This window comes from Pseudophryne corroboree (assembly GCF_028390025.1).
Source record: "Pseudophryne corroboree isolate aPseCor3 chromosome 8 unlocalized genomic scaffold, aPseCor3.hap2 SUPER_8_unloc_6, whole genome shotgun sequence".
Classification (NCBI taxonomy): Eukaryota; Metazoa; Chordata; class Amphibia; order Anura; family Myobatrachidae; genus Pseudophryne; species Pseudophryne corroboree.
This window is the reverse complement of record NW_026967624.1, coordinates 429,421-457,241: the sequence shown is the minus strand read 5'-3', so window position 1 is coordinate 457,241 and position 27,821 is coordinate 429,421. Positions and strand designations below refer to the sequence as shown.

At 49.7% G+C, this 27,821-nt stretch overlaps 1 protein-coding gene across 1 annotated transcript in view; it reads left to right on the top strand.

Annotated features, from left to right (window-relative positions):
- The window catches only part of MARK4 (microtubule affinity regulating kinase 4), a 404,265-nt gene that overhangs the window by 996 nt on the left and 375,448 nt on the right, over window positions 1-27,821 (top strand). The window contains exons 2-3 of the mRNA XM_063950481.1: window positions 1,323-1,508; window positions 1,599-1,652. Coding sequence (XP_063806551.1) covers window positions 1,323-1,508; window positions 1,599-1,652 — 240 coding nt within the window. The remainder of the gene's footprint in view (window positions 1-1,322; window positions 1,509-1,598; window positions 1,653-27,821) is intronic.

Below are 27,821 nucleotides of genomic sequence, written 5' to 3'. Positions count from 1 at the left end.
TCATTGGCACTGTATGTGGGTGTCTCATTAGACAGGTGTGATGTCCGTTCTGTCATTGGCACTGTATGTGGGTGTCTCCTTAGACAGTTGTGATGTGTGTTCTGTCATTGGCACTGTATGTGGGTGTCTAATTAGACAGGTGTGATGTCTGTTCTGTCATTGGCACTGTATGTGGGTGTCTCATTAGACAGTTGTGATGTGTGTTCTGTCATTGGCACTGTATGTGGGTGTCTCATTAGACAGGTGTGATGTCTGTTCTGTCATTGGCACTGTATGTGGGTGTTTCATTAGACAGGTGTGATGTGTGTTCTGTCATTGGCACTGTATGTGGGTGTCTCATTAGACAGTTGCACGGTGTGAAGGGTAAGGTGTGATGTGTGTACTCTCTGGCACGGTATGTGGTTGTCTCATTAGACAGTTGCACGGTGTGAAGGGTAAGGTGTGTACTCTCTGGCACGGTATGTGGGTGTCTCATTAGACAGTTGCACGGTGTGAAGGGTAAGGTGTGTACTCTCTCTGGCACGGTATGTGGATGTCTCATTAGACAGTTGCACGGTGTGAAGGGTAAGGTGTGATGTGTGTACTCTCTGGCACGGTATGTGGTTGTCTCATTAGACAGTTGCACGGTGTGAAGGGTAAGGTGTGTACTCTCTGGCACGGTATGTGGGTGTCTCATTAGACAGTTGCACGGTGTGAAGGGTAAGGTGTGTACTCTCTCTGGCACGGTATGTGGATGTCTCATTAGACAGTTGCACGGTGTGAAGGGTAAGGTGTGATGTGTGTACTCTCTGGCACGGTATGTGGATGTCTCATTAGACAGTTGCACGGTGTGATGTGTGTACTCTCTGGCACGGTATGTGGGTGTCTCATTAGACAGTTGCATGGGATAAGGCGTCTCTGTTCTGCACCTTTCATGTTACAGAAATGTTTCTTTTTGGTGATTGTCTCATTGGTGCCTGACTGGTAAAAGTGGGTGTAATGTCCCCAGAAGTGGCAGTCTAATCGGTGGAGAGATGTCACATGTGCGCTCTCTTCTGGCACAGATGAGTCTCTGGCCATTATAATAGAGTGTTGGAGGCCCACGGTGAGCTGTGACTAGGAGACCGTCGCTGCCACGGTATCACTAGAGTGTGGGCACCTGGGTGTAAGCGGGCGCCTCGTGTTTACCAGAATATCAATGAACATTATGTGAGGAGGCGGCTAGAACGCAGATGTAATTAATGCGCGGAGGAGGGTGTCGTGAGCGCAGCTTTCCTTACTGGCGAATAAACCTCTTATTTATAGTTCCATTCATAGCGATAAACAATACATTGCGTTTCCAGACTGGCTCTACCCGCTCCGAGAAAGGCTCCGCCACCTCCTCCTGGCCTCCCCGCCCCCCAGGAGCTCGTTCCAGGAGCTCGGCACCCGAGGAGCCACACGTCGGCAATTACAGACTCCTGAGGACCATCGGGAAAGGGAACTTTGCTAAAGTGAAGCTGGGGAGACATGTTCTGACTGGAAGAGAGGTGAGAGGCACAATGAGGTATTGTGATACCATATATGACGGGTACGGCAGTGTCGGCATGTCACCATAATCCTGTCTTCTCTATCTTCAGGTTGCTATAAAAATCATCGACAAAACCCAGCTGAACCCCAGCAGCCTACAGAAGGTGAGATGACCCCCTAACGTGTATAGCTCACCCCCAGAGGGCAGAATGTATGGGCGTCCTATATTGTGTAACATCTACAGTATATATTCAGGATGGTGCAATGTGAGGTATATAGATACATATTTGCAGGTTGCAGGATGGTGCTGTATGAGGTATATAGATACATATTTGCAGGTTGCAGGATGGTGCTATATGAGGTATATAGATACATATTTGCAGGTTGCAGGATGGTGCTATATGAGGTATATAGATACATATTTGCAGGTTGCAGGATGGTGCTATATGAGGTATATAGATACATATTTGCAGGATGGTGCTATATGAGGTATATAGATACATATTTGCAGGTTGCAGGATGGTGCTGTATGAGGTATATAGATACATATTTGCAGGTTGCAGGATGGTGCTGTATGAGGTATATAGATACATATTTGCAGGTTGCAGGATGGTGCTGTATGAGGTATATAGATACATATTTGCAGGTTGCAGGATGGTGCTATATGAGGTATATAGATACATATTTGCAGGTTGCAGGATGGTGTTATATGAGGTATATAGATACATATTTGCAGGTTGCAGGATGGTGCTGTATGAGGTATATAGATACACATTTGCAGGTTGCAGGATGGTGCTATATGAGGTATATAGATACATATTTACAGGTTGCAGGATGGTGCAATGTGAGGTATATAGATACATATTTGCAGTTTGCAGGATGGTGCTATATGAGGTTTATAGATACATATTTGCAGGATGGTGCTATATGAGGTATATAGATACATATTTGCAGGTTGCAGGATGGTGCTGTATGAGGTATATAGATACATATTTGCAGGTTGCAGGATAGTGCTGTATGAGGTATATAGATACATATTTGCAGTTTGCAGGATGGTGCTATATGAGGTATATAGATACATATTTGCAGGTTGCAGGATGGTGCTATATGAGGTATATAGATACATATTTGCAGGATGGTGCTATATGAGGTATATAGATACATATTTGCAGGTTGCAGGATGGTGCTATATGAGGTATATAGATACATATTTGCAGGTTGCAGGATGGTGCTGTATGAGGTATATAGATACATATTTGCAGGTTGCAGGATGGTGCAATGTGAGGTATATAGATACATATTTGCAGTTTGCAGGATGGTGCTATATGAGGTATATAGATACATATTTGCAGGATGGTGCAATGTGAGGTATATAGATACATATTTGCAGGTTGCAGGATGGTGCTAGATGAGGTATATAGATACATATTTGCAGGTTGCAGGATGGTGCTAGATGAGGTATATAGATACATATTTACAGGTTGCAGGATGGTGCTATATGAGGTATATAGATACATATTTGCAGGTTGCAGGATGGTGCTATATGAGGTATATAGATACATATTTGCAGGTTGCATGATGGTGCTATATGAGGTATATAGATACATATTTGCAGGTTGCATGATGGTGCTATATGAGGTATATAGATACATATTTGCAGGTTGCAGGATGGTGCTATATGAGGTATATAGATACATATTTGCAGGTTGCAGGATGGTGCTATATGAGGTATATAGATACATATTTGCAGGTTGCAGGATGGTGCTGTATGATGTATATAGATACATATTTGCAGGTTGCAGGATGGTGCTGTATGAGGTATATAGATACATATTTGCAGGTTGCAGGATGGTGCTGTATGAGGTATATAGATACATATTTGCAGGTTGCAGGATGGTGCTGTATGAGGTATATAGATACATATTTGCAGGTTGCAGGATGGTGCTGTATGAGGTATATAGATACATATTTACAGGTTGCAGGATGGTGCTATATGAGGTATATAGATACATATTTGCAGGATGGTGCTATATGAGGTTTATAGATACATATTTGCAGGCTGGTGCTATATGAGGTATATAGATACATATTTGCAGGTTGCAGGATGGTGCAATGTGAGGTATATAGATACATATTTGCAGGTTGCAGGATGGTTCTATATGAGGTATATAGATACATATTTGCAAGTTGCAGGATGGTGCTATATGAGGTATATAGATACATATTTGCAGGTTGCAGGATGGTGCAATGTGAGGTATATAGATACATATTTGCAGGTTGCAGGATGGTGCTATATGAGGTATATAGATACATATTTGCAGGTTGCAGGATGGTGCTATATGAGGTATATAGATACATATTTGCAGGTTGCAGGATGGTGCTATATGAGGTATATAGATACATATTTGCAGGTTGAAGGATGGTGCTATATGAGGTATATAGATACATATTTGCAGGATGGTGCTATATGAGGTTTATAGATACATATTTGCAGGATGGTGCTATATGAGGTATATAGATACATATTTGCAGGTTGCAGGATGGTGCTATATGAGGTATATAGATACATATTTGCAGGTTGCAGGATGGTGCTATATGAGGTATATAGATACATATTTGCAGGTTGCAGGATGGTGCTATATGAGGTATATAGATACATATTTGCAGGATGGTGCTATATGAGGTATATAGATACATATTTGCAGGTTGCAGGATGGTGCTATATGAGGTATATAGATACATATTTGCAGGTTGCAGGATGGTGCAATATGAGGTATATAGATACATATTTGCAGGTTGTACGATGGTGCTGTATGAGGTATATAGATACATATTTGCAGGATGGTGCTATATGAGGTATATAGATACATATTTGCAGGATGGTGCTGTATGAGGTATATAGATACATATTTGCAGGTTGCAGGATTGTGCTGTATGAGGTATATAGATACATATTTGCAGGATGGTGCACTATGAGGTGTGTGTATATAATATAACCAGGTTGCAGGATGATGCACTATGAGGTGTGTATATAATATAACCAGGTTGCAGGGTGGTGCACTATGAGGTGTGTGTATAATATAACCAGGTTGCAGGATGGTGCATTATGAGGTGTGTGTGTGTATATAATATAACCAGGTTGCAGGATGGTGCACTATGAGGTGTGTATATAATATAACCAGGTTGCAGGATGGTGCACTATGAGGTGTGTGTATATAATATAACCAGGTTGCAGGATGGTGCACTATGAGGTGTGTGTATATAATATAACCAGGTTGCAGGATGGTGCACTATGAGGTGTGTGTGTATGTAATATAACCAGGTTGCAGGATGGTGCATTATGAGGTGTGTGTATATAATATAACCAGGTTGCAGAATGGTGCACTATGAGGTGTGTGTATATAATATAATCAGGTTGCAGGATGGTGCATTATGAGGTGTGTGTATATAATATAACCAGGTTGCAGGATGGTGCACTCTGAGGTGTGTATATAATATAACCAGGTTGCAGGATGGTGCATTGAGGTGTGTGTATATAATATAACCAGGTTGCAGGATGATGCACTATGAGAGGTGTGTGTATAATATAACCAGGTTGCAGGATGGTGCACTATGAGGTGTGTGTATAATATAACAAGGTTGCAGGATGGTGCGTTAGGAGGTGTGTGTGTATATAATATAACCAGGTTGCAGGATGGTGCATTATGAGGTGTGTATATAATATAACCAGGTTGCAGGATGGTGCACTGTGAGGTGTGTATATAATATAACCAGGTTGCAGGATGGTGCATTGAGGTGTGTGTGTGTATATAATATAACCAGGTTGCAGGATGGTGCATTATGAGGTGTGTATATAATATAACCAGGTTTCAGGATGGTGCATTATGAGGTGGGTATGTAATATAACCAGGTTGCAGGATGGTGCACTATGAGGTGTATATATAATATAACCAGGTTGTAGGATGGTACATTATGAGGTGTGTATATAACATAACCAGGTTGCAAGATGGTGCACTGTGAGGTGTGTATATAATATAACCAGGTTGCAGGATGGTGCATTGAGGTGTGTGTGTGTGTATATAATATAACCAGGTTGCAGGATGGTGCACTATGAGGTGTATATATAATATAACCAGGTTCCAGGATGGTGCATTATGAGGTGTGTGTATATAATATAACCAGGTTGCAGGATGGTGCATTATGAGGTGTGTGTGTGTGTGTGTGTGTGTGTGTGTGTGTGTATATAATATAACCAGGTTGCAGGATGGTGCACTATGAGATGTGTATATAATATATCCAGGTTGCAGGATGGTGCATTATGAGGTGTGTGTGTGTATATAATATAACCAGGTTGCAGGATGGTGCACTATGAGATGTGTATATAATATATCCAGGTTGCAGGATGGTGCACTCTGAGGTGTGTGTATAATATAACCAGGTTGCAGGATGGTGCGTTATGATGTTTATATAATATAACCAGGTTGCAGGATGGTGCACTATGAGGTGTGTATATAATATAACCAGGTTGCAGGATGGTGCACTATGCGGTGTGTATATAATATAACCAGGTTGCAGGATGGTGCACTATGAGGTGTGTGTATATAATATAACCAGGTTGCAGGATGGTGCACTATGAGGTGTGTGTGTGTGTATATAATATAACCAGGTTGCAGGGTGGTGCACTATGAGGTGTGTGTGTGTGTGTGTGTGTGTGTGTATATAGTATAACCAGGTTGCAGGATGGTGCACTATGAGGTGTGTGTATATAATATAACCAGGTTGCAGGATGGTGCACTATGAGGTGTGTATATAATATAACCAGGTTGCAGGATGGTGCATTATGAGGTGTGTGTATATAATATAACCAGGTTGCAGGATGGTGCACTATGAGGTGTGTGTATATAATATAACCAGGTTGCAGGATGGTGCGTTATGATGTTTATATAATATAACCAGGTTGCAGGATGGTGCATTATGAGGTGTGTGTGTATATAATATAACCAGGTTGCAGAATGGTGCACTATGAGGTGTGTGTATAATATAACCAGGTTGCAGGATGGTGCACTATGAGGTGTGTGTGTGTATATAATATAATCAGGTTGCAGGATGGTGCATTATGAGGTGTGTGTATATAATATAACCAGGTTGCAGGATGGTGCACTATGAGGTGTGTGTGTGTGTATATAATATAATCAGGTTGCAGGATGGTGCATTGAGGTGTTTGTGTATATAATATAACCAGGTTGCAGAATGGTGCACTATGAGGTGTGTGTATATAATATAACCAGGTTGCAGGATGGTGCATTATGAGGTTTGTGTATATAATATAACCAGGTTGCAGGATGGTGCACTATGAGGTGTGTGTGTGTATATAATATAATCAGGTTGCAGGATGGTGCATTATGAGGTGTGTGTATATAATATAACCAGGTTGCAGGATGGTGCACTATGAGGTGTGTGTATAATATAACAAGTTTGCAGGATGGTGCGTAAGGAGGTGTGTGTGTATATAATATAACCAGGTTGCAGGATGGTGCACTATGAGGTGTGTATATAATATAACCAGGTTGCAGGATGGTGCATTATGAGGTGTGTATATAATATAACCAGGTTGCAGGATGGTGCACTATGAGGTGTGTGTATATAATATAACCAGGTTGCAGGATGGTGCATTATGAGGTGTGTATATAATATAACCAGGTTGCAGAATGGTGCACTATGAGGTGTGTGTATATAATATAACCAGGTTGCAGGATGGTGCACTATGAGGTGTGTGTATATAATATAATCAGGTTGCAGGATGGTGCATTATGAGGTGTGTGTATATAATATAACCAGGTTGCAGGATGGTGCATTATGAGGTGTGTGTATATAATATAACCAGGTTGCAGGATGGTGCACTCTGAGGTGTGTATATAATATAATCAGGTTGCAGGATGGTGCATTATGAGGTGTGTGTATATAATATAACCAGGTTGCAGGATGGTGCATTATGAGGTGTGTGTATATAATATAACCAGGTTGCAGGATGGTGCACTCTGAGGTGTGTATATAATATAATCAGGTTGCAGGATGGGGCATTGAGGTGTGTGTATATAATATAACCAGGTTGCAGGATGGTGCACTATGAGGTGTGTGTATATAATATAACCAGGTTGCAGGATGATGCACTATGAGAGGTGTGTGTATAATATAACCAGGTTGCAGGATGGTGCACTATGAGGTGTGTGTATAATATAACAAGGTTGCAGGATGGTGCGTTAGGAGGTGTGTGTGTGTGTATATAATATAACCAGGTTGCAGGATGGTGCATTATGAGGTGTGTATATAATATAACCAGGTTGCAGGATGGTGCACTATGAGGTGTGTGTATATAATATAACCAGGTTTCAGGATTGTGCATTATGAGGTGTGTATATAATATAACCAGGTTGCAGGATGGTGCACTGAGGTGTGTGTATATAATATAACCAGGTTGCAGGATGGTGCATTATGAGGTGTGTGTATATAATATAACCAGGTTGCAGGATGGTGCATTATGAGGTGTGTATATAATATAACCAGGTTGCAGGGTGGTGCACTATGAGGTGTGTGTGTGTGTGTGTGTGTGTGTGTGTATATAATATAACCAGGTTGCAGGATGGTGCATTATGAGGTGTGTGTGTATATAATATAACCAGGTTGCAGGATGGTGCATTATGAGGTGTGTATATAATATAACCAGGTTGCAGGATGGTGCACTATGAGGTGTGTGTGTGTGTGTGTGTGTGTGTGTATATAATATAACCAGGTTGCAGGTTGGTGCATTATGAGGTGTGTATATAATATAACCAGGTTGCAGGATGGTGCACTATGAGGTGTGTGTATAATATAACCAGGTTGCAGGATGGTGTGTTATGATGTGTATATATAATATAACCAGGTTGCAGGATGGTGCGTTATGATGTGTATATATAATATAACCAGGTTGCAGGATGGTGTGTTATGATGTGTATATATAATATAACCAGGTTGCAGGATGGTGCGTTATGATGTGTATATATAATATAACCAGGTTGCAGGATGGTGCACTATGAGGTGTGTGTATATAATATAACCAGGTTGCAGGATGGTGCATTATGAGGTGTGTATATAATATAACCAGGTTGCAGGATGGTGCACTATGAGGTGTGTGTATAATATAACCAGGTTGCAGGATGGTGCACTATGAGGTGTGTGTATATAATATAACCAGGCTGCAGGATGGTGCACTATGAGGTGTGTGTATATAATATAACCAGGTTGCAGGATGGTGTTATGATGTGTATATATAATATAACCAGGTTGCAGGATGGTGCGTTATGATGTGTGTGTATATATAATATAACCAGGTTGCAGGATGGTGGACTTTGAGGTGTGTGTATATAATATAACCAGGTTGCAGGATGGTGCACTATGAGGTGTGTGTATATAATATAACCAGGTTGCAGGATGGTGCTGTATGAGGTATATATAATATAACCATGTTGCAGGATGGTGCACTATGAGGTGTGTGTATAATATAACCAGGTTGCAGGATGGTGCGTTATGTGTGTATATATAATATAACCAGGTTGCAGGATGGTGCGTTAGGAGGTGTGTGTGTATATAATATAACCAGGTTGCAGGATGGTGCACTATGAGGTGTGTGTATATAATATAACCAGGTTGCAGGATGGTGCTGTATGAGGTATATATAATATAACCAGGTTGCAGGTTGGTGCACTATGAGGTGTGTATATAATATGACCAGGTTGCAGGATGGTGCACTATGAGGTGTGTGTGTGTGTGTGTGTGTGTGTATAATATAACCAGGTTGCAGGATGGTGCATTATGATGTGTGTGTATATAATATAACTATGTTGCAGGATGGTGCACTAATGAGGTGTGTGTATAATATAACCAGGTTGCAGGATGGTGCATTATGAGGTGTGTATATAATATAACCAGGTTGCAGGGTGGTGCACTATGAGGTGTGTGTATAATATAACCAGGTTGCAGGGTGGTGCACTATGAGGTGTGTATATATAATATAACCAGGTTGCAGGGTGGTGCGCTATGAGGTGTGTGTATATATAATATAACCAGGTTGCAGGGTGGTGCACTATGAGGTGTGTGTATATAATATAACCAGGTTGCAGGGTGGTGCACTATGAGGTGTGTGTATAATATAACCAGGTTGCAGGATGGTGCTGTATGAGGTATATATAATATAACCAGGTTGCAGGGTGGTGCACTATGAGGTGTGTGTATATAATATAACCAGGTTGCAGGGTGGTGCACTATGAGGTGTGTGTATATAATATAACCAGGTTGCAGGATGGTGCACTATGAGGTGTGTATATAATATAACCAGGTTGCAGGATGGTGCGTTAGGAGGTGTGTATATAATATAACCAGGTTGCAGGGTGGTGCACTATGAGGTGTATATATAATATAACCAGGTTGCAGGGTGGTGCACTATGAGGTGTGTGTATAATATAACCAGGTTGCAGGGTGGTGCACTATGAGGTGTGTGTATAATATAACCAGGTTGCAGGATGGTGCATTATGAGGTGTGTGTATAATACAACCAGGTTTCAGGGTGGTGCACTATGAGGTGTGTATATAATATAACCAGGTTGCAGGGTGGTGCACTATGAGGTGTGTGTATAATATAACCAGGTTGCAGGGTGGTGCACTATGAGGTGTGTGTATAATATAACCAGGTTGCAGGGTGGTGCACTATGAGGTGTGTGTGTATAATATAACCAGGTTGCAGGGTGGTGCACTATGAGGTGTGTATATAATATAACCAGGTTGCAGGGTGGTGCACTATGAGGTGTGTGTATAATATAACCAGGTTTCAGGGTGGTGCACTATGAGGTGTGTATATAATATAACCAGGTTGCAGGGTGGTGCACTATGAGGTGTGTGTGTGTATAATATAACCAGGTTGCAGGGTGGTGCTGTATGAGGTATATATAATATAACCAGGTTGCAGGGTGGTGCACTATGAGGTGTATATATAATATAACCAGGTTGCAGGGTGGTGCACTATGAGGTGTGTGTATAATATAACCAGGTTGCAGGGTGGTGCACTATGAGGTGTGTGTGTGTATAATATAACCAGGTTGCAGGGTGGTGCTGTATGAGGTATATATAATATAACCAGGTTGCAGGGTGGTGCACTATGAGGTGTATATATAATATAACCAGGTTGCAGGGTGGTGCACTATGAGGTGTGTGTATAATATAACCAGGTTGCAGGGTGGTGCACTATGAGGTGTGTGTATAATATAACCAGGTTTCAGGGTGGTGCACTATGAGGTGTGTATATAATATAACCAGGTTGCAGGGTGGTGCACTATGAGGTGTGTGTGTGTATAATATAACCAGGTTGCAGGGTGGTGCTGTATGAGGTATATATAATATAACCAGGTTGCAGGGTGGTGCACTATGAGGTGTATATATAATATAACCAGGTTGCAGGGTGGTGCACTATGAGGTGTGTATATAATATAACCAGGTTGCAGGGTGGTGCACTATGAGGTGTGTGTGTGTATAATATAACCAGGTTGCAGGGTGGTGCTGTATGAGGTATATATAATATAACCAGGTTGCAGGGTGGTGCACTATGAGGTGTATATATAATATAACCAGGTTGCAGGGTGGTGCACTATGAGGTGTGTGTATAATATAACCAGGTTGCAGGGTGGTGCACTATGAGGTGTGTGTATAATATAACCAGGTTGCAGGGTGGTGCACTATGAGGTGTGTATATAATATAACCAGGTTGCAGGGTGGTGCACTATGAGGTGTGTGTATAATATAACCAGGTTGCAGGGTGGTGCGTTAGGAGGTAGAGTGATGGCGTCTTGTCGCTGCCCTTGCTGTGGTGGGTACATGTATTGGTTCTCTGAGGAAGGCTGCTCCGTGCCCCTATAGAAGTGACATCAGGAGTGCGGCAGCTGCTGGTCTGTGATTGGGGGATACTGGAACAGCTGAGAATCTGAAGCGAATACACAGAAATCTCATGTACAATGTGTTGCTGTGGGTGGAGCGGGATCGAGGCTGCAGGGTGTGGAGCGGGATCGAGGCTGCAGGGTGTGGAGCGGGAGCGAGGCTGCAGGGTGTGGAGCGGGAGCGAGGCTGCAGGGTGTGGAGCGGGAGCGAGGCTGCAGGGTGTGGAGCGGGAGCGAGGCTGCAGGGGGTGGAGCGGGAGCGAGGCTGCAGGGGGTGGAGCGGGAGCGAGGCTGCAGGGGGTGGGTGTGTGGCTGCCAGCAGGGTGGGTGTGCGGCTGATGGAGCGGCTGCTGGAGGGGTGGGAGTGCGGCTGCTGGAGGGGTGGGTGCGCGGCTGCTGGAGGGGTAGGTGCGCGGCTGATGGAGCGGCTGCTGGAGGGGTGAGTGTGCGGCTGCTGGAAAGGTGGGTGTGCGGCTGCTGGAGGGGTGGGTGTGCTGCTGATGGAGCGGCTGCTGGAGGGGTGGGTGTGCGGCTGCTGGAGGGGTGGGTGTGCGGCTGCTGGAGGGGTGGGTGCGCGGCTGATGGAGCTGCTGATGGAGGGGTGGGTGTGCGGCTGCTGGAGGGGTGGGTGTGCGGCTGCTGGAGGGGTGGGTGTGCGGCTGCTGGAGGGGTGGGTGTGCGGCTGCTGGAGGGATGGGTGTGCGGCTGCTGGAGGGGTGGGTGCGCGGCTGATGGTGCGGCTGCTGGAGTAGTGGGTGTGCGGCTGCTGGAGGGGTGGGTGCGCGGCTGCTGGAGGGGTGGGTGTGTGGCTGCTGGAGGGGTGGGAGTGTGGCTGCTGGAGGGGTGGGAGTGTGGCTGCTGGAGGGGTGGGAGTGTGGCTGCTGGAGGGGTGGGTGCGCGGCTGCTGGAGGGGTGGGTGTGTGGCTGCTGGAGGGGTGGGAGTGTGGCTGCTGGAGGGGTGGGAGTGTGGCTGCTGGAGGGGTGGGTGTGCGGCTGCTGGAGGGGTGGGTGTGCGGCTGCTGGAGGGGTGGGTGCGCGGCTGCTGGAGGGGTGGGTGTGTGGCTGCTGGAGGGGTGGGAGTGTGGCTGCTGGAGGGGTGGGTGTGCGGCTGCTGGAGGGGTGGATGTGCGGCTGATGGAGCGGCTGCTGGAGGGGTGGGTGTGCGGCTGCTGGAGGGGTGGGTGTGTGGCTGCTGGAGGGGTGGGAGTGTGGCTGCTGGAGGGGTGGGTGTGCGGCTGCTGGAGGGGTGGATGTGCGGCTGATGGAGCGGCTGCTGGAGGGGTGGGTGCGCGGCTGATGGTGCGGCTGCTGGAGTAGTGGGTGTGCGGCTGCTGGAGGGGTGGGTGCGCGGCTGCTGGAGGGGTGGGTGTGCGGCTGCTGGAGGGGTGGATGTGCGGCTGATGGAGCGGCTGCTGGAGGGGTGGGTGTGTGGCTCGCGTCCCGTCCCCAGTCACAGAATGGAGTTTAGGTCGCACGGGACCTGGCAAAATAGGGGATTACCACTTACCGTCAGTAACTGCCTGTTACTGACTCCACCCACTGCGCAGTGGGCATGTAATATGCCGCCACCACCAGACTCCTTGTTGCCGTGGCGTTTGGAACCACGGTTCTGCTCTGTATGCGTCGACACGCCGCCTTACCATCCCTGTGTGGTGTAGAGAAATCCCCCAGCGGCGGCACACCACAGTGCTGCAGCGGCTCCCCTCTCCCCTGGTGCACCGGGGGTCTCGCTTACTGCCGCGGTCGCCGTAGACGTCCAGGACCGTGGCACACACATATAAAAGACATTTGAAACATTTTTTAACCACTCGGCGGCTAGCGCCCACACATTTTAAAGATGGCGCCTAGCGCCAGTATACATTTAACAGTGGCTCCAAGCGCCTATTGTGCAGCCAAAATGGCGCCGGGCAGCTGAGGGTTAACCCCTTCAGCGCTGCGGCCGCCATTGTCCATGTGGCAGGGGGGTCTCCGGCCGCACTCCTCCCCCCCCCCCGCCCGTTCAAGCGGGTCAACTGCATTGCTGTGAACCTTGCTTGTGGATAATATGAAGAGCAAGGCTCCACCCCAACAGTCTGCCGTCTAACCCCCCCGTGGTGTGCTGAAGGGGAGGCGGTCGTTGGGTCGACATGCATTAGGTTGACATGAGTTGTTTTTACTGTTTTTGGTGTCGTTTTCTTCGTAAACTGACGGGGAACCCCAATTAGCCCGCGCATTGGGGCGTCCGAGCCGTTGGCACTCATCACTGGACTTACAGTAGGTCCGGACGTCATCCCACAGGCTAGAAAAAGTTCTGTGTCGGGCGCCTCAGTGTTCGGTCCCCCCCTGGTGTCCCTCTAAAGGGATTTCATGCGCATCTGACCTCAGTTGCTCCCGGAAGCTCCGGGGAAACCACCAGCTGTACTTACTCCTGCCCTGGCCTGTCCCCTTCTACCTTACCTACCCGGTACAGTAACCCTTTCCACCAGGTCACACTCCCTGCCCCCATCCCAGCAAGGCCGCTGCCAGAGTGGCGCCTCATACCTTCCAGGGATGGGGTCAGGGTGGTCACTCATACTCACCGCCGTGGTTGGCAAACCACTAGGGACAGGAGCATCACTGGGCACCCCCACAGGATTCAACAAACTGGAACCGACATCCTCTGCGTTGCAAGGGGACGTAGGCCCATCAGAGGCAAAGGGCACGTTGGGCAGATGTGCTGATCTGGCCGCTGTGGCCTTTTCTTCTGGGCTGGCTGACGCTGGCAGAGACGATGACGACTGTAGTCTGACCGCTTGACTCTGGGTGATGGCGTTCGCAAAGGCGGTAATGATTCCTCCACCAAGATCCTTTCCCAAGACATGAGTTGGGAGGCCATCCATCACTGCAACATCTCGCAGCTCTTGTCCAGCTCCCCAGTCCAGGTAGACTCTTGCCATGGGCACTTCTCTCCCTAGCCCATCGCCCACTGTAACTTTTGCAGTGCAACCCTAAAATACTGCAGCAGGATCTATAAGGTGGGGGCTCACCACAGTGATTGAGGCCCCAGAGTCTCTTAGGCCTTCTCCCTGCAGGGGTCCCACGTGGACTGGCTGCAGGTGCCTCCACATGTTGTGTAGGGGCTGTTTGGCCATGCAGGTGACTCTCTCCGCAGAGTGCACCTGTCTCTCGCCACACTCCATCGGACTGACTGGAGGGGGAACAGTCTCTGTAGGCTCATCTCCTCTCGTCAAACAAGCGAGCCGGGCTCCAGCACTCGGATTTGGGGCACAAGTCTGGGGTGCTTGGGATGCAGGACAGTTCATCCTCAGACATAGCACTTTTTGTCCAGGCGTGGCTCTGGTGTCCTCTGATTACTGGTAGGGGCAAGAGCACTCGGGTTGGAAGATGCTTGCTTTGGGGGTGATGAGCTGAAGAGGGGGGTCCCCCTGGTGGTACAGTCTTTTGTAGCTGGCTGCTGGCTGGGCGCTTCTGCCTGTGTGTAGCCGAATTGCCACATACTTTAAGCTGGGTGGCTCCCGGTCTAGCACCCACTCCTTCACTTCTGGGGCGCCCCTGCGATAGAACTGCTCCCTGCAGATCAGGTGCGTCCCATGTAGTGGCTTCAGCACGTACTGCTGCAGCTGGGTGGAGAACTGCTCATGGACAGAACACTGCAGGTCATGGCTGCGTCAGCGTTCCGTGTGCAGCCGGGCGCACGCAGTGTACAATGTAAGCTGGACACATCGATGGTGGTGCAATAGACAGGTGGGCGGCCCGGTATGTAATACCGGCGGGCAGGAGACCGAGGCGGGACTCTTGGTGGCAAGCGCAGGGAGTCCCCTCGCTTCCGGCCCGATGTCCACACTATTATATTCTCCTCAGTGGGAACTCGGCGCTTTGGTTGGGATTTCGGCAGATGTCAGGTTTCCGGCGTCGGTAAATGAGCTGCGTCCCAGGTGGGCACATCATACAGCGCCCCCCTGATTCAGTTGCACGCATCGCTGACATGGCACCTGCGTTATGCGGTTATGCGCAGTGCGCACACAGAGTTGATGTTGCGATCCGTTCAGAGTGTAGCAGAAAAGTGGCGGTACAGCGATGGGCGCTGCTGGGTGGTGACATGCGGGCTGCGTTCTCAGACGGGGTGGTATTCATGTGACCGGCGGTCAGGAGACCAATGGACACACGACCTTCAACAGCCCACCCCCTCACTATCCCGACGTCCACCAACAGGGACTATTTCCACTCGTGGGTGTCCGCAGTCTGGCGAGAGTAGTGAGCCTGCAATGCGCTTGTTGCACTGCCCCCCTCCGCTGGGATCCCAGCGCCGGTCTCCTGACCGTCTGTCAGCCATACCACACCCCTCAGACGCACGGCTGCTTCCACAGAGGCCATGTTCAGACTGTGAGAATGCACCTGCCATAGGACTATGGCGGACATGATGGTGTGTAAATGGTGGATTGTCTGTATGCAGGAGCGCAGAACGCGGGCGCGCTACCTCACAAGGGGAAGCTGGAACTCGCACTTACATACGCAGTGCGGTGATGCCTCATACTCCAGTATACACCAGAGTTCTGACTGTGGGCGGGATGTATTAAAATACATCTCCGCCTCTCGCGGCTTACTGCAGCCATGCTAATCATATATGTACTAACATAGGCGACGTGACCGAGACCCCAGCGATACCTGTCGGAAAGATGGCGGGGGGTCTCTGGGGTCCGTCACCTCCCAGCCCCGGGCTCCTCCTCCTCCCCCCTGCAGCCGGAAGCAGACATGGCTGTGCCGGGGGATCGTGGAGCGCTGCCTGGACACAGGTGGGGGTGGGTCAGAGGGTGTGGTACTGGGCGGCTGGTGTAGCGCTCGGCGCCTGTGCGAAAAAGCCCAAAGGCTTCTATAGGGTATCTCCATAAACAGATGGCGATACCCTCATCAGCGAAAACCTGGCGGCCGGGTCTTAATACATATAAAAATGCGGTAAAACCCCTGAAAATGGGGATTTACCGCATTTTCCCTTTAGTACATCCCACCCTATATAAGTATATGAAATATCTCCTTGGTATTATTCTAATCATTTATATAGTAACAAATCTGGTGTAAAAAGTCTATCCGCATATCTCTGATCAAAACATACCAATTATACCACTGCACCTGTGTATAATGCCCACATGTATATACCACTGCACCTGTGTATAATGCCCACATGTATATACCACTGCACCTGTGTATAATGCCCACATGTATATACCACTGCACCTGTGTATAATGCCCACATGTATATACCGCTGCTCCTGTGTATAATGCCCACATGTGTATATACCGCTGCACCTGTGTATTATGCCCACATGTGTATATACCGCTGCACCTGTGTATTATGCCCACATGTATATACCGCTGCACCTGTGTATTATGCCCACATGTATATACCGCTGCACCTGTGTATAATACCCACATGTATATACCGCTGCACCTGTGTATTATGCCCACATGTATATAACGCTGCACCTGTATATAATGCCCACATGTGTATATACCGCTGCACCTGTGTATAATGCCCACATGTATATAATGTGTATAATGCCCACCTGTGTATAATGCCCACATGTATATACTGCTGCACCTGTGTATAATGCCCACATGTATATACTGCTGCACCTGTGTATAATAATCACATGTATATACCGCTGCACCTGTGTATAATGCCCACATGTATATACCGCTGCACCTGTGTATAATGCCCACATGTGTATATACTGCTGCACCTGTGTATAATGCCCACATGTGTATATACCGCTGCACCTGTGTATAACGCCCACATGTATATACCGCTGCACCTGTGTATAACGCCCACATGTATATACCGCTGCACCTGTGTATACTGCCCACGTGTATACCGCTGCACCTGTGTATGGTACCCACATGTATATACCGCTGCACCTGTGTATGGTACCCACATGTATATACCGCTGCACCTGTGTATGGTACCCACATGTATATACCGCTGCACCTGTGTATGGTACCCACATGTATATACCGCTGCACCTGTGTATGGTACCCACATGTATATACCGCTGCACCTGTGTATGGTACCCACATGTATATACCGCTGCACCTGTGTATAATACCCACATGTATTTACCGCTGTACCTGTGTATAATACCCACATGTATATACCGCTGCACCTGTGTATAACGCCCACATGTATATACCGCTGCACCTGTGTATAATGCCCACATGTATATACTGCTGCGTCTGTGTGTAATGCCCACATGTGTATATACCGCTGTACCTGTGTATAATACCCACATGTATATACCGCTGCACCTGTGTTTAATGCCCACATGTGTATATACTGCTGCACCTGTGTATAATGCCCACATGTATATACCGCTGCACCTGTGTATAATGCCCACATGTGTATATACCGCTGCACCTGTGTATAATGCCCACATGTATATACCGCTGCACCTTTGTATACTGCCCACATGTATATACTGCTGCACCTGTCTATAATACCCACATGTATATACCGCTGCACCTGTGTATAATGCCCACATGTATATACTGCTGCACCTGTGTATAATGCCCACATGTATATACCGCTGCACCTGTGTATAATGCCCACATGTGTATATACCGCTGCACCTGTGTATAATGCCCACATGTATATACCGCTGCACCTGTGTATAATGCCCACATGTATATACCGCTGCACCTTTGTATACTGCCCACATGTATATACTGCTGCACCTGTCTATAATACCCACATGTATATACCGCTGCACCTGTGTATAATGCCCACGTGTATATACCGCTGCACCTGTGTATAATGCCCACATGTGTATATACCGCTGCGTCTGTGTATAATGCCCACATGTGTATATACCGCTGTACCTGTGTATAATACCCACATGTATATACCGCTGCACCTGTGTATAATGCCCACATGTATATACTGCTGCACCTGTGTATAATGCCCACATGTATATACCGCTGCACCTGTGTATAATGCCCACATGTGTATATACCGCTGCACCTGTGTATAATGCCCACATGTATATACTGCTGCACCTGTCTATAATACCCACATGTATATACCGCTGCACCTGTGTGTAACGCCCACATGTATATACCGCTGCACCTGTGTATAATGCCCACATGTATATACCGCTGCACCTGTGTATGGTACCCACATGTATATACCGCTGCACCTGTGTATGGTACCCACATGTATATACCGCTGCACCTGTGTATGGTACCCACATGTATATACCGCTGCACCTGTGTATGGTACCCACATGTATATACCGCTGCACCTGTGTATAATACCCACATGTATATACCGCTGCACCTTTGTGTAATACCCACATGTATATACCGCTGCACCTTTGTATAATACCCACATGTATATACCGCTGCACCTGTGTATAACGCCCACATGTATATACCGCTGCACCTGTGTATAACGCCCACATGTATATACCGCTGCACCTGTGTATAATGCCCACATGTATATACCGCTGCACCTGTGTATAATGCCCACATGTATATACCGCTGCACCTGTGTATGGTACCCACATGTATATACCGCTGCACCTGTGTATGGTACCCACATGTATATACCGCTGCACCTGTGTATGGTACCCACATGTATATACCGCTGCACCTGTGTATGGTACCCACATGTATATACCGCTGCACCTGTGTATAATACCCACATGTATATACCGCTGCACCTTTGTGTAATACCCACATGTATATACCGCTGCACCTTTGTGTAATACCCACATGTATATACCGCTGCACCTTTGTGTAATACCCACATGTATATACCGCTGCACCTGTGTATAACGCCCACATGTATATACCGCTGCACCTGTGTATAACGCCCACATGTATATACCGCTGCACCTGTGTATAACGCCCACATGTATATACCGCTGCACCTGTGTATAACGCCCACATGTATATACCGCTGCACCTGTGTATAATGCCCACATGTATATACCGCTGCACCTGTGTATAATGCCCACATGCATATACCGCTGCACCTGTGTATAATACCCACATGTATATACCGCTGCACCTGTGTATGGTACCCACATGTATATACCGCTGCACCTGTGTATGGTACCCACATGTATATACCGCTGCACCTGTGTATGGTACCCACATGTATATACCGCTGCACCTGTGTATGGTACCCACATGTATATACCGCTGCACCTGTGTATAATACCCACATGTATATACCGCTGCACCTTTGTATAATACCCACATGTATATACCGCTGCACCTGTGTATAACGCCCACATGTATATACCGCTGCACCTTTGTATAACGCCCACATGTATATACCGCTGCACCTGTGTATAACACCCACATGTATATACCGCTGCACCTTTGTGTAATACCCACATGTATATACCGCTGCACCTTTGTATAATACCCACATGTATATACCGCTGCACCTGTGTATAACGCCCACATGTATATACCGCTGCACCTGTGTATAACGCCCACATGTATATACCGCTGCACCTGTGTATAATGCCCACATGTATATACCGCTGCACCTGTGTATAATGCCCACATGTATATACCGCTGCACCTGTGTATAATACCCACGTTTACCCTCAGACTTGTATATTGTGTGTAGCTCTGGTACTAGCCAGTGCCCGCACGCCCCTGGGGTGTCCACCTTTGATTGAAGACAGCTATGTACAGAGATATGCTGTGCCTCATCCCCATAGTGTCAGTAGGCCGATGTGGTTGCTGCTGCTTTGCGCATTACATGTGGTTTGTGCGTCTCTCTATCAGGCCCGCACTTGTGTCACATTCCACCACCACCTTCAGTGACTATGGATTTAGTATTCAGGTCCTGGCGGAGCATAGCGCACGGGTGTGCGGCGTCAGATTGTCAGTGATGGACAGTCTGGTGCTGTTTGGGGTCGGTGAGGACCGCACCAGGGGGAGTGATGAAGCCGCGGTCTCTATCAGAGGGGTCACAGGTTTAATACTTTAAATAACATTGGTGTTCAGCTTCGTGTGATATCATGTTGTCCACAGCTGCAGAACCTGTGCATCGTGTCTGGCATTAGAACCCCCCCCCCCCCCCCCCCCCCGCGCATTCTGGGCCTGATTCATTAGCGATGCCTCCTGTATGTCACTCTGCCACTAGCCTTCCGGGCCAGGAAATGTGCAGCGGAAGACACTACCCTGGCACTCCCAGAAAATGGGGGATATTGGAGTCCGTAAGGGTTAGAGACCCCCATCCCTGGACTTCATGCTGTCTGCATTGGACAGAATAGACCCCCGGGTCTGTGGTGCCAGAACGCTGGAGCACGGTTCATTCTCTCTGTAGTGACTGCATGGGGGGGCGACGCTCAGTGATGTGGCATTAATCCCCCCCCCCAGCTTCCAGCGATGGCTACTATTAGGGCGCTGAACAGGTGTAATGACATTCTGCTATAAGAGACGAAGAAATATCTACCAGGCCCCAGCGCTTCTCTTCCGATCATTAGGTCTGTGCACCATAGAAAGCAGACGTGTGATTGGTCCATTGTTAGTACATGACACTATATTGTGCAGTATGTAAGTGGTGCGGTGTGTAGAGCTTTGTGTTCTGTTGTACAACAACGCCTGACACCAGCGCTGCAATATTCATCCACCACACATTGACTGGCAGTAGATATCTGGGCTCGTGATTTAGGTCAAGGTCTATTACATAGTCTGTGTGACACGGAACGCCCTCAGCCGATCCCAGCGCGTCCCATCACAATCAACAATTCAGATTTTCTGGCAGTAAAGAAATAGTTTTGGTGAACTACAATTCCCATCATTCCTTATCATGTGGTTGTTCAAGCAGAGGTTTATAACAGTAGCCGCGTCATAGACCTGGGGTGTAACCTCCAGTCCTACAGCCCCATTCTGTATCAGCCCCTCAGTCCATATTGCATCTGGGGTACACAGGTCCTCCTCGGGTGCGGCTCGGCGAGACCCCTTTCACACAGGCGGCCCGACCCGGATTATTGCCAGGTTGGTGATGTCACCACTGGCGGCCGGAGGAGATGCTCTCCAAGCACCGCCTCTTCCTATGGTGTGAACGGGTCCCGCATAGACCCGGCTTACCCGCTCACACTGCATGAGGAATGATACATTGGTCCTGTGTCCCACTCATTAATATCCTCTCTAGCTCTGTGAGCCCCATCCCTCTCCCTGTGCGTCCCACTCAATGTCCTCTCAGCTGTGTGAGCCCCATCCCTCTCCCTGTGCGTCCCACTCAATGTCCTCTCAGCTGTGTGAGCCCCATCCCTCTCCCTGTGCGTCCCACTCAATGTCCTCTCAGCTGTGTGAGCCCCATCCCTCTCCCTGTGTGTCCCACTCAATGTCCTCTCAGCTGTGTGAGCCCCCATCCCTCTCCCTGTGCGTCCCACTCAATGTCCTCTTAGCTGTGTGAGCCCCATCCCTCTCCCTGTGCGTCCCACTCAATGTCCTCTCACCTGTGTGAGCCCCATCCCTCTCCCTGTGTGTCCCACTCATTAATATCCTCTCTAGCTGTGTGAGCCCCCATCCCTCTCCCTGTGCGTCCCACTCAATGTCCTCTCAGCTGTGTGAGCCCCATCCCTCTCCCTGTGCGTCTCACTCAATGTCCTCTCAGCTGTGTGAGCCCCATCCCTCTCCCTGTGCGTCCCACTCAATGTCCTCTTAGCTGTGTGAGCCCCATCCCTCTCCCTGTGCGTCCCACTCAATGTCCTCTCAGCTGTGTGAGCCCCATCCCTCCCCCTGTGCGTCCCACTCAATGTCCTCTCAGCTGTGTGAGCCCCCATCCCTCTCCCTGTGCGTCCTACTCAATGTCCTCTCAGCTGTGTGAGCCCCCATCCCTCTCCCTGTGCGTCTCACTCAATGTCCTCTCAGCTGTGTGAGCCCCCATCCCTCTTCGTGTGCGTCCCACTCAATGTCCTCTCAGCTGTGTGAGCCCCATCCCTCTCCCTGTGCGTCCCACTCAATGTCCTCTCACCTGTGTGAGCCCCATCCCTCTCCCTGTGTGTCCCACTCATTAATATCCTCTCTAGCTGTGTGAGCCCCCATCCCTCTCCCTGTGCCCTCTCAGCTGTGTGAGCCCCATCCCTCTCCCTGTGCGTCCCACTCATTAATGTCCTCTCAGCTGTGTGAGCCCCATCCCTCTCCCTGTGCGTCCCACTCAATGTCCTCTCACCTGTGTGAGCCCCATCCCTCTCCCTGTGCGTCCCACTCAATGTCCTCTCACCTGTGTGAGCCCCATCCCTCTCCCTGTGCGTCCCACTCAATGTCCTCTCACCTGTGTGAGCCCCCATCCCTCTCCCTGTGCGTCCCACTCAATGTCCTCTCACCTGTGTGAGCCCCCATCCCTCTCCCTGTGCGTCCCACTCAATGTCCTCTTAGCTGTGTGAGCCCCATCCCTCTCCCTGTGCGTCCCACTCAATGTCCTCTCAGCTGTGTCAGCCCCATCCCTCTCCCTGTGCGTCCCACTCAATGTCCTCTCACCTGTGTGAGCCCCATCCCTCTCCCTGTGCGTCCCACTCAATGTCCTCTCAGCTGTGTGAGCCCCATCCCTCTCCCTGTGCGTCCCACTCAATGTCCTCTCAGCTGTGTGAGCCCCCATCCCTCTCCCTGTGCGTCCCACTCAATGTCCTCTCAGCTGTGTGAGCCCCATCCCTCTCCCTGTGCGTCTCACTCAATGTCCTCTTAGCTGTGTGAGCCCCATCCCTCTCCCTGTGTGTCCCACTCAATGTCCTCTCAGCTCTGTGAGCCCTCATCCCTCTCCCTGTGCGTCTCACTCAATGTCCTCTCAGCTGTGTGAGCCCCATCCCTCTCCCTGTGCGTCTCACTCAATGTCCTCTCAGCTGTGTGAGCCCCATCCCTCTCCCTGTGCGTCCCACTCAATGTCCTCTCAGCTGTGTGAGCCCCCATCCCTCTCCCTGTGCGTCCCACTCAATGTCCTCTCAGCTGTGTGAGCCCCATCCCTCTCCCTGTGCGTCTCACTCAATGTCCTCTCAGCTGTGTGAGCCCCATCCCTCCCCCTGTGCGTCCCACTCAATGTCCTCTCAGCTGTGTGAGCCCCCATCCCTCTCCCTGTGCGTCCCACTCAATGTCCTCTCAGCTGTGTGAGCCCCATCCCTCTACCTGTGCGTCCCACTCAATGTCCTCTCAGCTGTGTGAGCCCCCATCCCTCTCCGTGTGCGTCCCACTCAATGTCCTCTCAGCTGTGTGAGCCCCATCCCTCCCCCTGTGCGTCCCACTCAATGTCCTCTCAGCTGTGTGAGCCCCATCCCTCTCCCTGTGCGTCTCACTCAATGTCCTCTTAGCTGTGTGAGCCCCATCCCTCCCCCTGTGCGTCCCACTCAATGTCCTCTTAGCTGTGTGAGCCCCATCCCTCTCCCTGTGCGTCCCACTCATTAATTCCCTCTCAGCTGTGTGAGCCCCCATCCCTCTCCCTGTGCGTCCCACTCAATGTCCTCTCAGCTGTGTGAGCCCCCATCCCTCTCCCTGTGCGTCCCACTCAATGTCCTCTCAGCTGTGTGAGCCCCCATCCCTCTCCCTGTGCGTCCCACTCAATGTCCTCTCACCTGTGTGAGCCCCATCCCTCTCCCTGTGCGTCCCACTCAATGTCCTCTCACCTGTGTGAGCCCCATCCCTCTCCCTGTGCGTCCCACTCATTAATATCCTCTCTAGCTGTGTGAGCCCCCATCCCTCTCCCTGTGTGTCCCACTCAATGTCCTCTTAGCTGTGTGAGCCCCATCCCTCTCCCTGTGCGTCCCACTCAATGTCCTCTCAGCTGTGTGAGCCCCCATCCCTCTCCGTGTGCGTCCCACTCAATGTCCTCTCAGCTGTGTGAGCCCCATCCCTCCCCCTGTGCGTCCCACTCAATGTCCTCTCAGCTGTGTGAGCCCCATCCCTCTCCCTGTGCGTCTCACTCAATGTCCTCTTAGCTGTGTGAGCCCCATCCCTCCCCCTGTGCGTCCCACTCAATGTCCTCTCAGCTGTGTGAGCCCCATCCCTCTCCCTGTGCGTCCCACTCAATGTCCTCTTAGCTGTGTGAGCCCCATCCCTCTCCCTGTGCGTCCCACTCAATGTCCTCTTAGCTGTGTGAGCCCCATCCCTCTCCCTGTGCATCCCACTCAATGTCCTCTCAGCTGTGTGAGCCCCATCCCTCTCCCTGTGCGTCTCACTCAATGTCCTCTCAGCTGTGTGAGCCCCCATCCCTCTCCCTGTGCGTCGCACTCATTAATTCCCTCTCAGCTGTGTGAGCCCCCATCCCTCTCCCCGTGCGTCACAGTCACTGGTGTCCCTCTCCCCGTGCGTCACAGTCACTGGTGTCCCTCTCCCCGTGCGTCACAGTCACTGGTGTCCCTCTCCCCGTGCGTCACAGTCACTGGTGTCCCTCTCCCCGTGCGTCACAGTCACTGGTGTCCCTCTCCCCGTGCGTCACAGTCACTGGTGTCCCTCTCCCCGTGCGTCACAGTCACTGGTGTCCCTCTCCCCGTGCGTCACAGTCACTGGTGTCCCTCTCCCCGTGCGTCACAGTCACTGGTGTCCCTCTCCCCGTGCGTCACAGTCACTGGTGTCCCTCTTCCCGTGCGTCACAGTCACTGGTGTCCCTCTCCCCGTGCGTCACAGTCACTGGTGTCCCTCTCCCCGTGCGTCACAGTCACTGGTGTCCCTCTCCCCGTGCGTCACAGTCACTGGTGTCCCTCTCCCCGTGCGTCACAGTCACTGGTGTCCCTCTCCCTGTGCGTCAGTCACTGGTGTCCCTTTCCCTGTGCGTCACAGTCACTGGTGTCCCTCTCCCTGTGCGTCAGTCACTGGTGTCTCTTTCCCTGTGCGTCACAGTCACTGGTGTCCCTCTCCCTGTGCGTCACAGTCACTGGTGTCCCTCTCCCTATGCGTCACAGTCACTGGTGTCCCTCTCCCTGTGCGTCACAGTCACTGGTGTCCCTCTCCCTGTGCGTCAGTCACTGGTGTCCCTCTCCCTGTGCGTCACAGTCACTGGTGTCCCTTTCCCTGTGCGTCACAGTCACTGGTGTCCCTTTCCCTGTGCGTCACAGTCACTGGTGTCCCTTTCCCTGTGCGTCACAGTCACTGGTGTCCCTCTCCCTGTGCGTCACAGTCACTGGTGTCCCTCTCCCTGTGCGTCACAGTCACTGGTGTCCCTCTCCCTGTGTGTCACAGTCACTGGTGTCCCTCTCCCCGTGCGTCACAGTCACTGGTGTCCCTTTCCCTGTGCGTCACAGTCACTGGTGTCCCTTTCCCTGTGCGTCACAGTCACTGGTGTCCCTTTCCCTGTGCGTCACAGTCACTGGTGTCCCTCTCCCTGTGCGTCACAGTCACCGGTGTCCCTTTCCATGTGCGTCACAGTCACTGGTGTCCCTCTCCCTGTGCGTCACAGTCACTGGTGTCCCTTTCCCTGTGCGTCACAGTCACTGGTGTCCCTCTCCCTGTGCGTCACAGTCACCGGTGTCCCTTTCCCTGTGCGTCACAGTCACCGGTGTCCCTTTCCATGTGCGTCACAGTCACTGGTGTCCCTCTCCCTGTGCGTCACAGTCACTGGTGTCCCTTTCCCTGTGCGTCACAGTCACTGGTGTCCCTTTCCCTGTGCGTCACAGTCACTGGTGTCCCTTTCCCTGTGCGTCACAGTCACTGGTGTCCCTTTCCCTGTGCGTCACAGTCACTGGTGTCCCTTCCCTGTGCGTCACAGTCACTGGTGTCCCTTTCCCTGTGCGTCACAGTCACCGGTGTCCCTCTCCCTGTGCGTCACAGTCACCGGTGTCCCTCTCCCTGTGCGTCACAGTCACCGGTGTCCCTTTCCCTGTGCGTCACAGTCACCGGTGTCCCTTTCCATGTGCATCACAGTCACTGGTGTCCCTCTCCCTGTGCGTCACAGTCACTGGTGTCCCTCTCCCCTTGCGTCACAGTCACTGGTGTCCCTTTCCCCGTGCGTCACAGTCACTGGTGTCCCTCTCCCTGTGCGTCACAGTCACTGGTGTCCCTCTCCCTGTGCGTCACAGTCACTGGTGTCCCTCTCCCTGTGCGTCACAGTCACTGGTGTCCCTCTCCCTGTGCGTCACAGTCACTGGTGTCCCTTTTGCTTCCCACGTGTCACACACATTAGTGAATGTTACGGTTGTCCTCCTAAGCCCCAGTGTCTTAGTACTTAGTGTCCCCAGTCTCCATAGGACAGTCATTATTGACCCACCTATCCCATGTGTCACGGTCACTACTGTCCCCTCAGCTCAAGGAACTTAAACAATTCATTTGATTTTATAAATCTACAGCTGAAAAACCCAATGACAATCTGAGCACTATAAAGTATTTAGTAAAAGTTGCAGCAGGGAATGAACTGTATACCCCAGACACTAATGTCACCTGAAGATTTCTAATCTGTAGTGAGTGATGGACATACAGGTTACTCTGATGTCTCCTATTCTGTGAGATCCACGGCCTCCCCTTATTGTGTTCAGTACCACGGACAGAGGGAAACTGATAAACATCTCACTAATCCGTGGCCGGTGATCTCAGAGACCCCATACATCTGCAAAAACTTTCCCCGATCCGACCGATCAAAAACGTCAGTCGGCGGCCATGTCCGGTGAGCTATCGGGAAATTGATAACATTTCATGGTTTGCTAATTCAGATAATTTCTTTGGTCAGCATTAGCAAATCAGGAAAACCCAACATGTCAGATGTCACTAATCCCCAACCCAGGTGCCGAGGGATTGAGAACTGCGACAATGTCACAGATGATGCTGATTACTACTACTACTACTTACACAGCTTTGAACAATCGGAGGAAGCATGAACAAATTATAAAATGAGTAACATAACATAAAGCATTGATACGAAGGTTAGAGAGCTTACAATCTATAGGATATAGAGCAATAAAACAAATTTAAAATTGTATTCTGATCGTGTTCAATAGTGAAGTCATGTTGGGGGTGTAGTGTCCTATGGGGGTGATTCCGAGTTGTTCGCTCGCTGGCAGATTTTAGCAGCATTGCACACGCTAAGCCGCCGCCCTCTGGGAGTGTATCTTAGATTAGCAGAATTGCGAATAGAAATTTCTTAGCAGTTTCTGAGTAGCTCGAGACTTACTCCTACACTGCGATCAGTTCAGTCAGTTTCGTTCCTGGTTAGACGTCACAAACACACCCAGCCACTCCCGCGTTTTTCCCTGACACGTCTGCGTTTTTCCACACACTCCCTGAAAACGGCCAGTTTCCGCCCAGAAACACCCACTTCCTGTCAATCACACTCCGTTCACTTCAACAATGAAAAATCTTTGTTCGGACGTGAGTAAATCTACTAAGTTTTGTGTTAAAATACCAAACGCATGCGCACTGCGAACCATACGCATTCTCATTTTTGACTTAATCTCT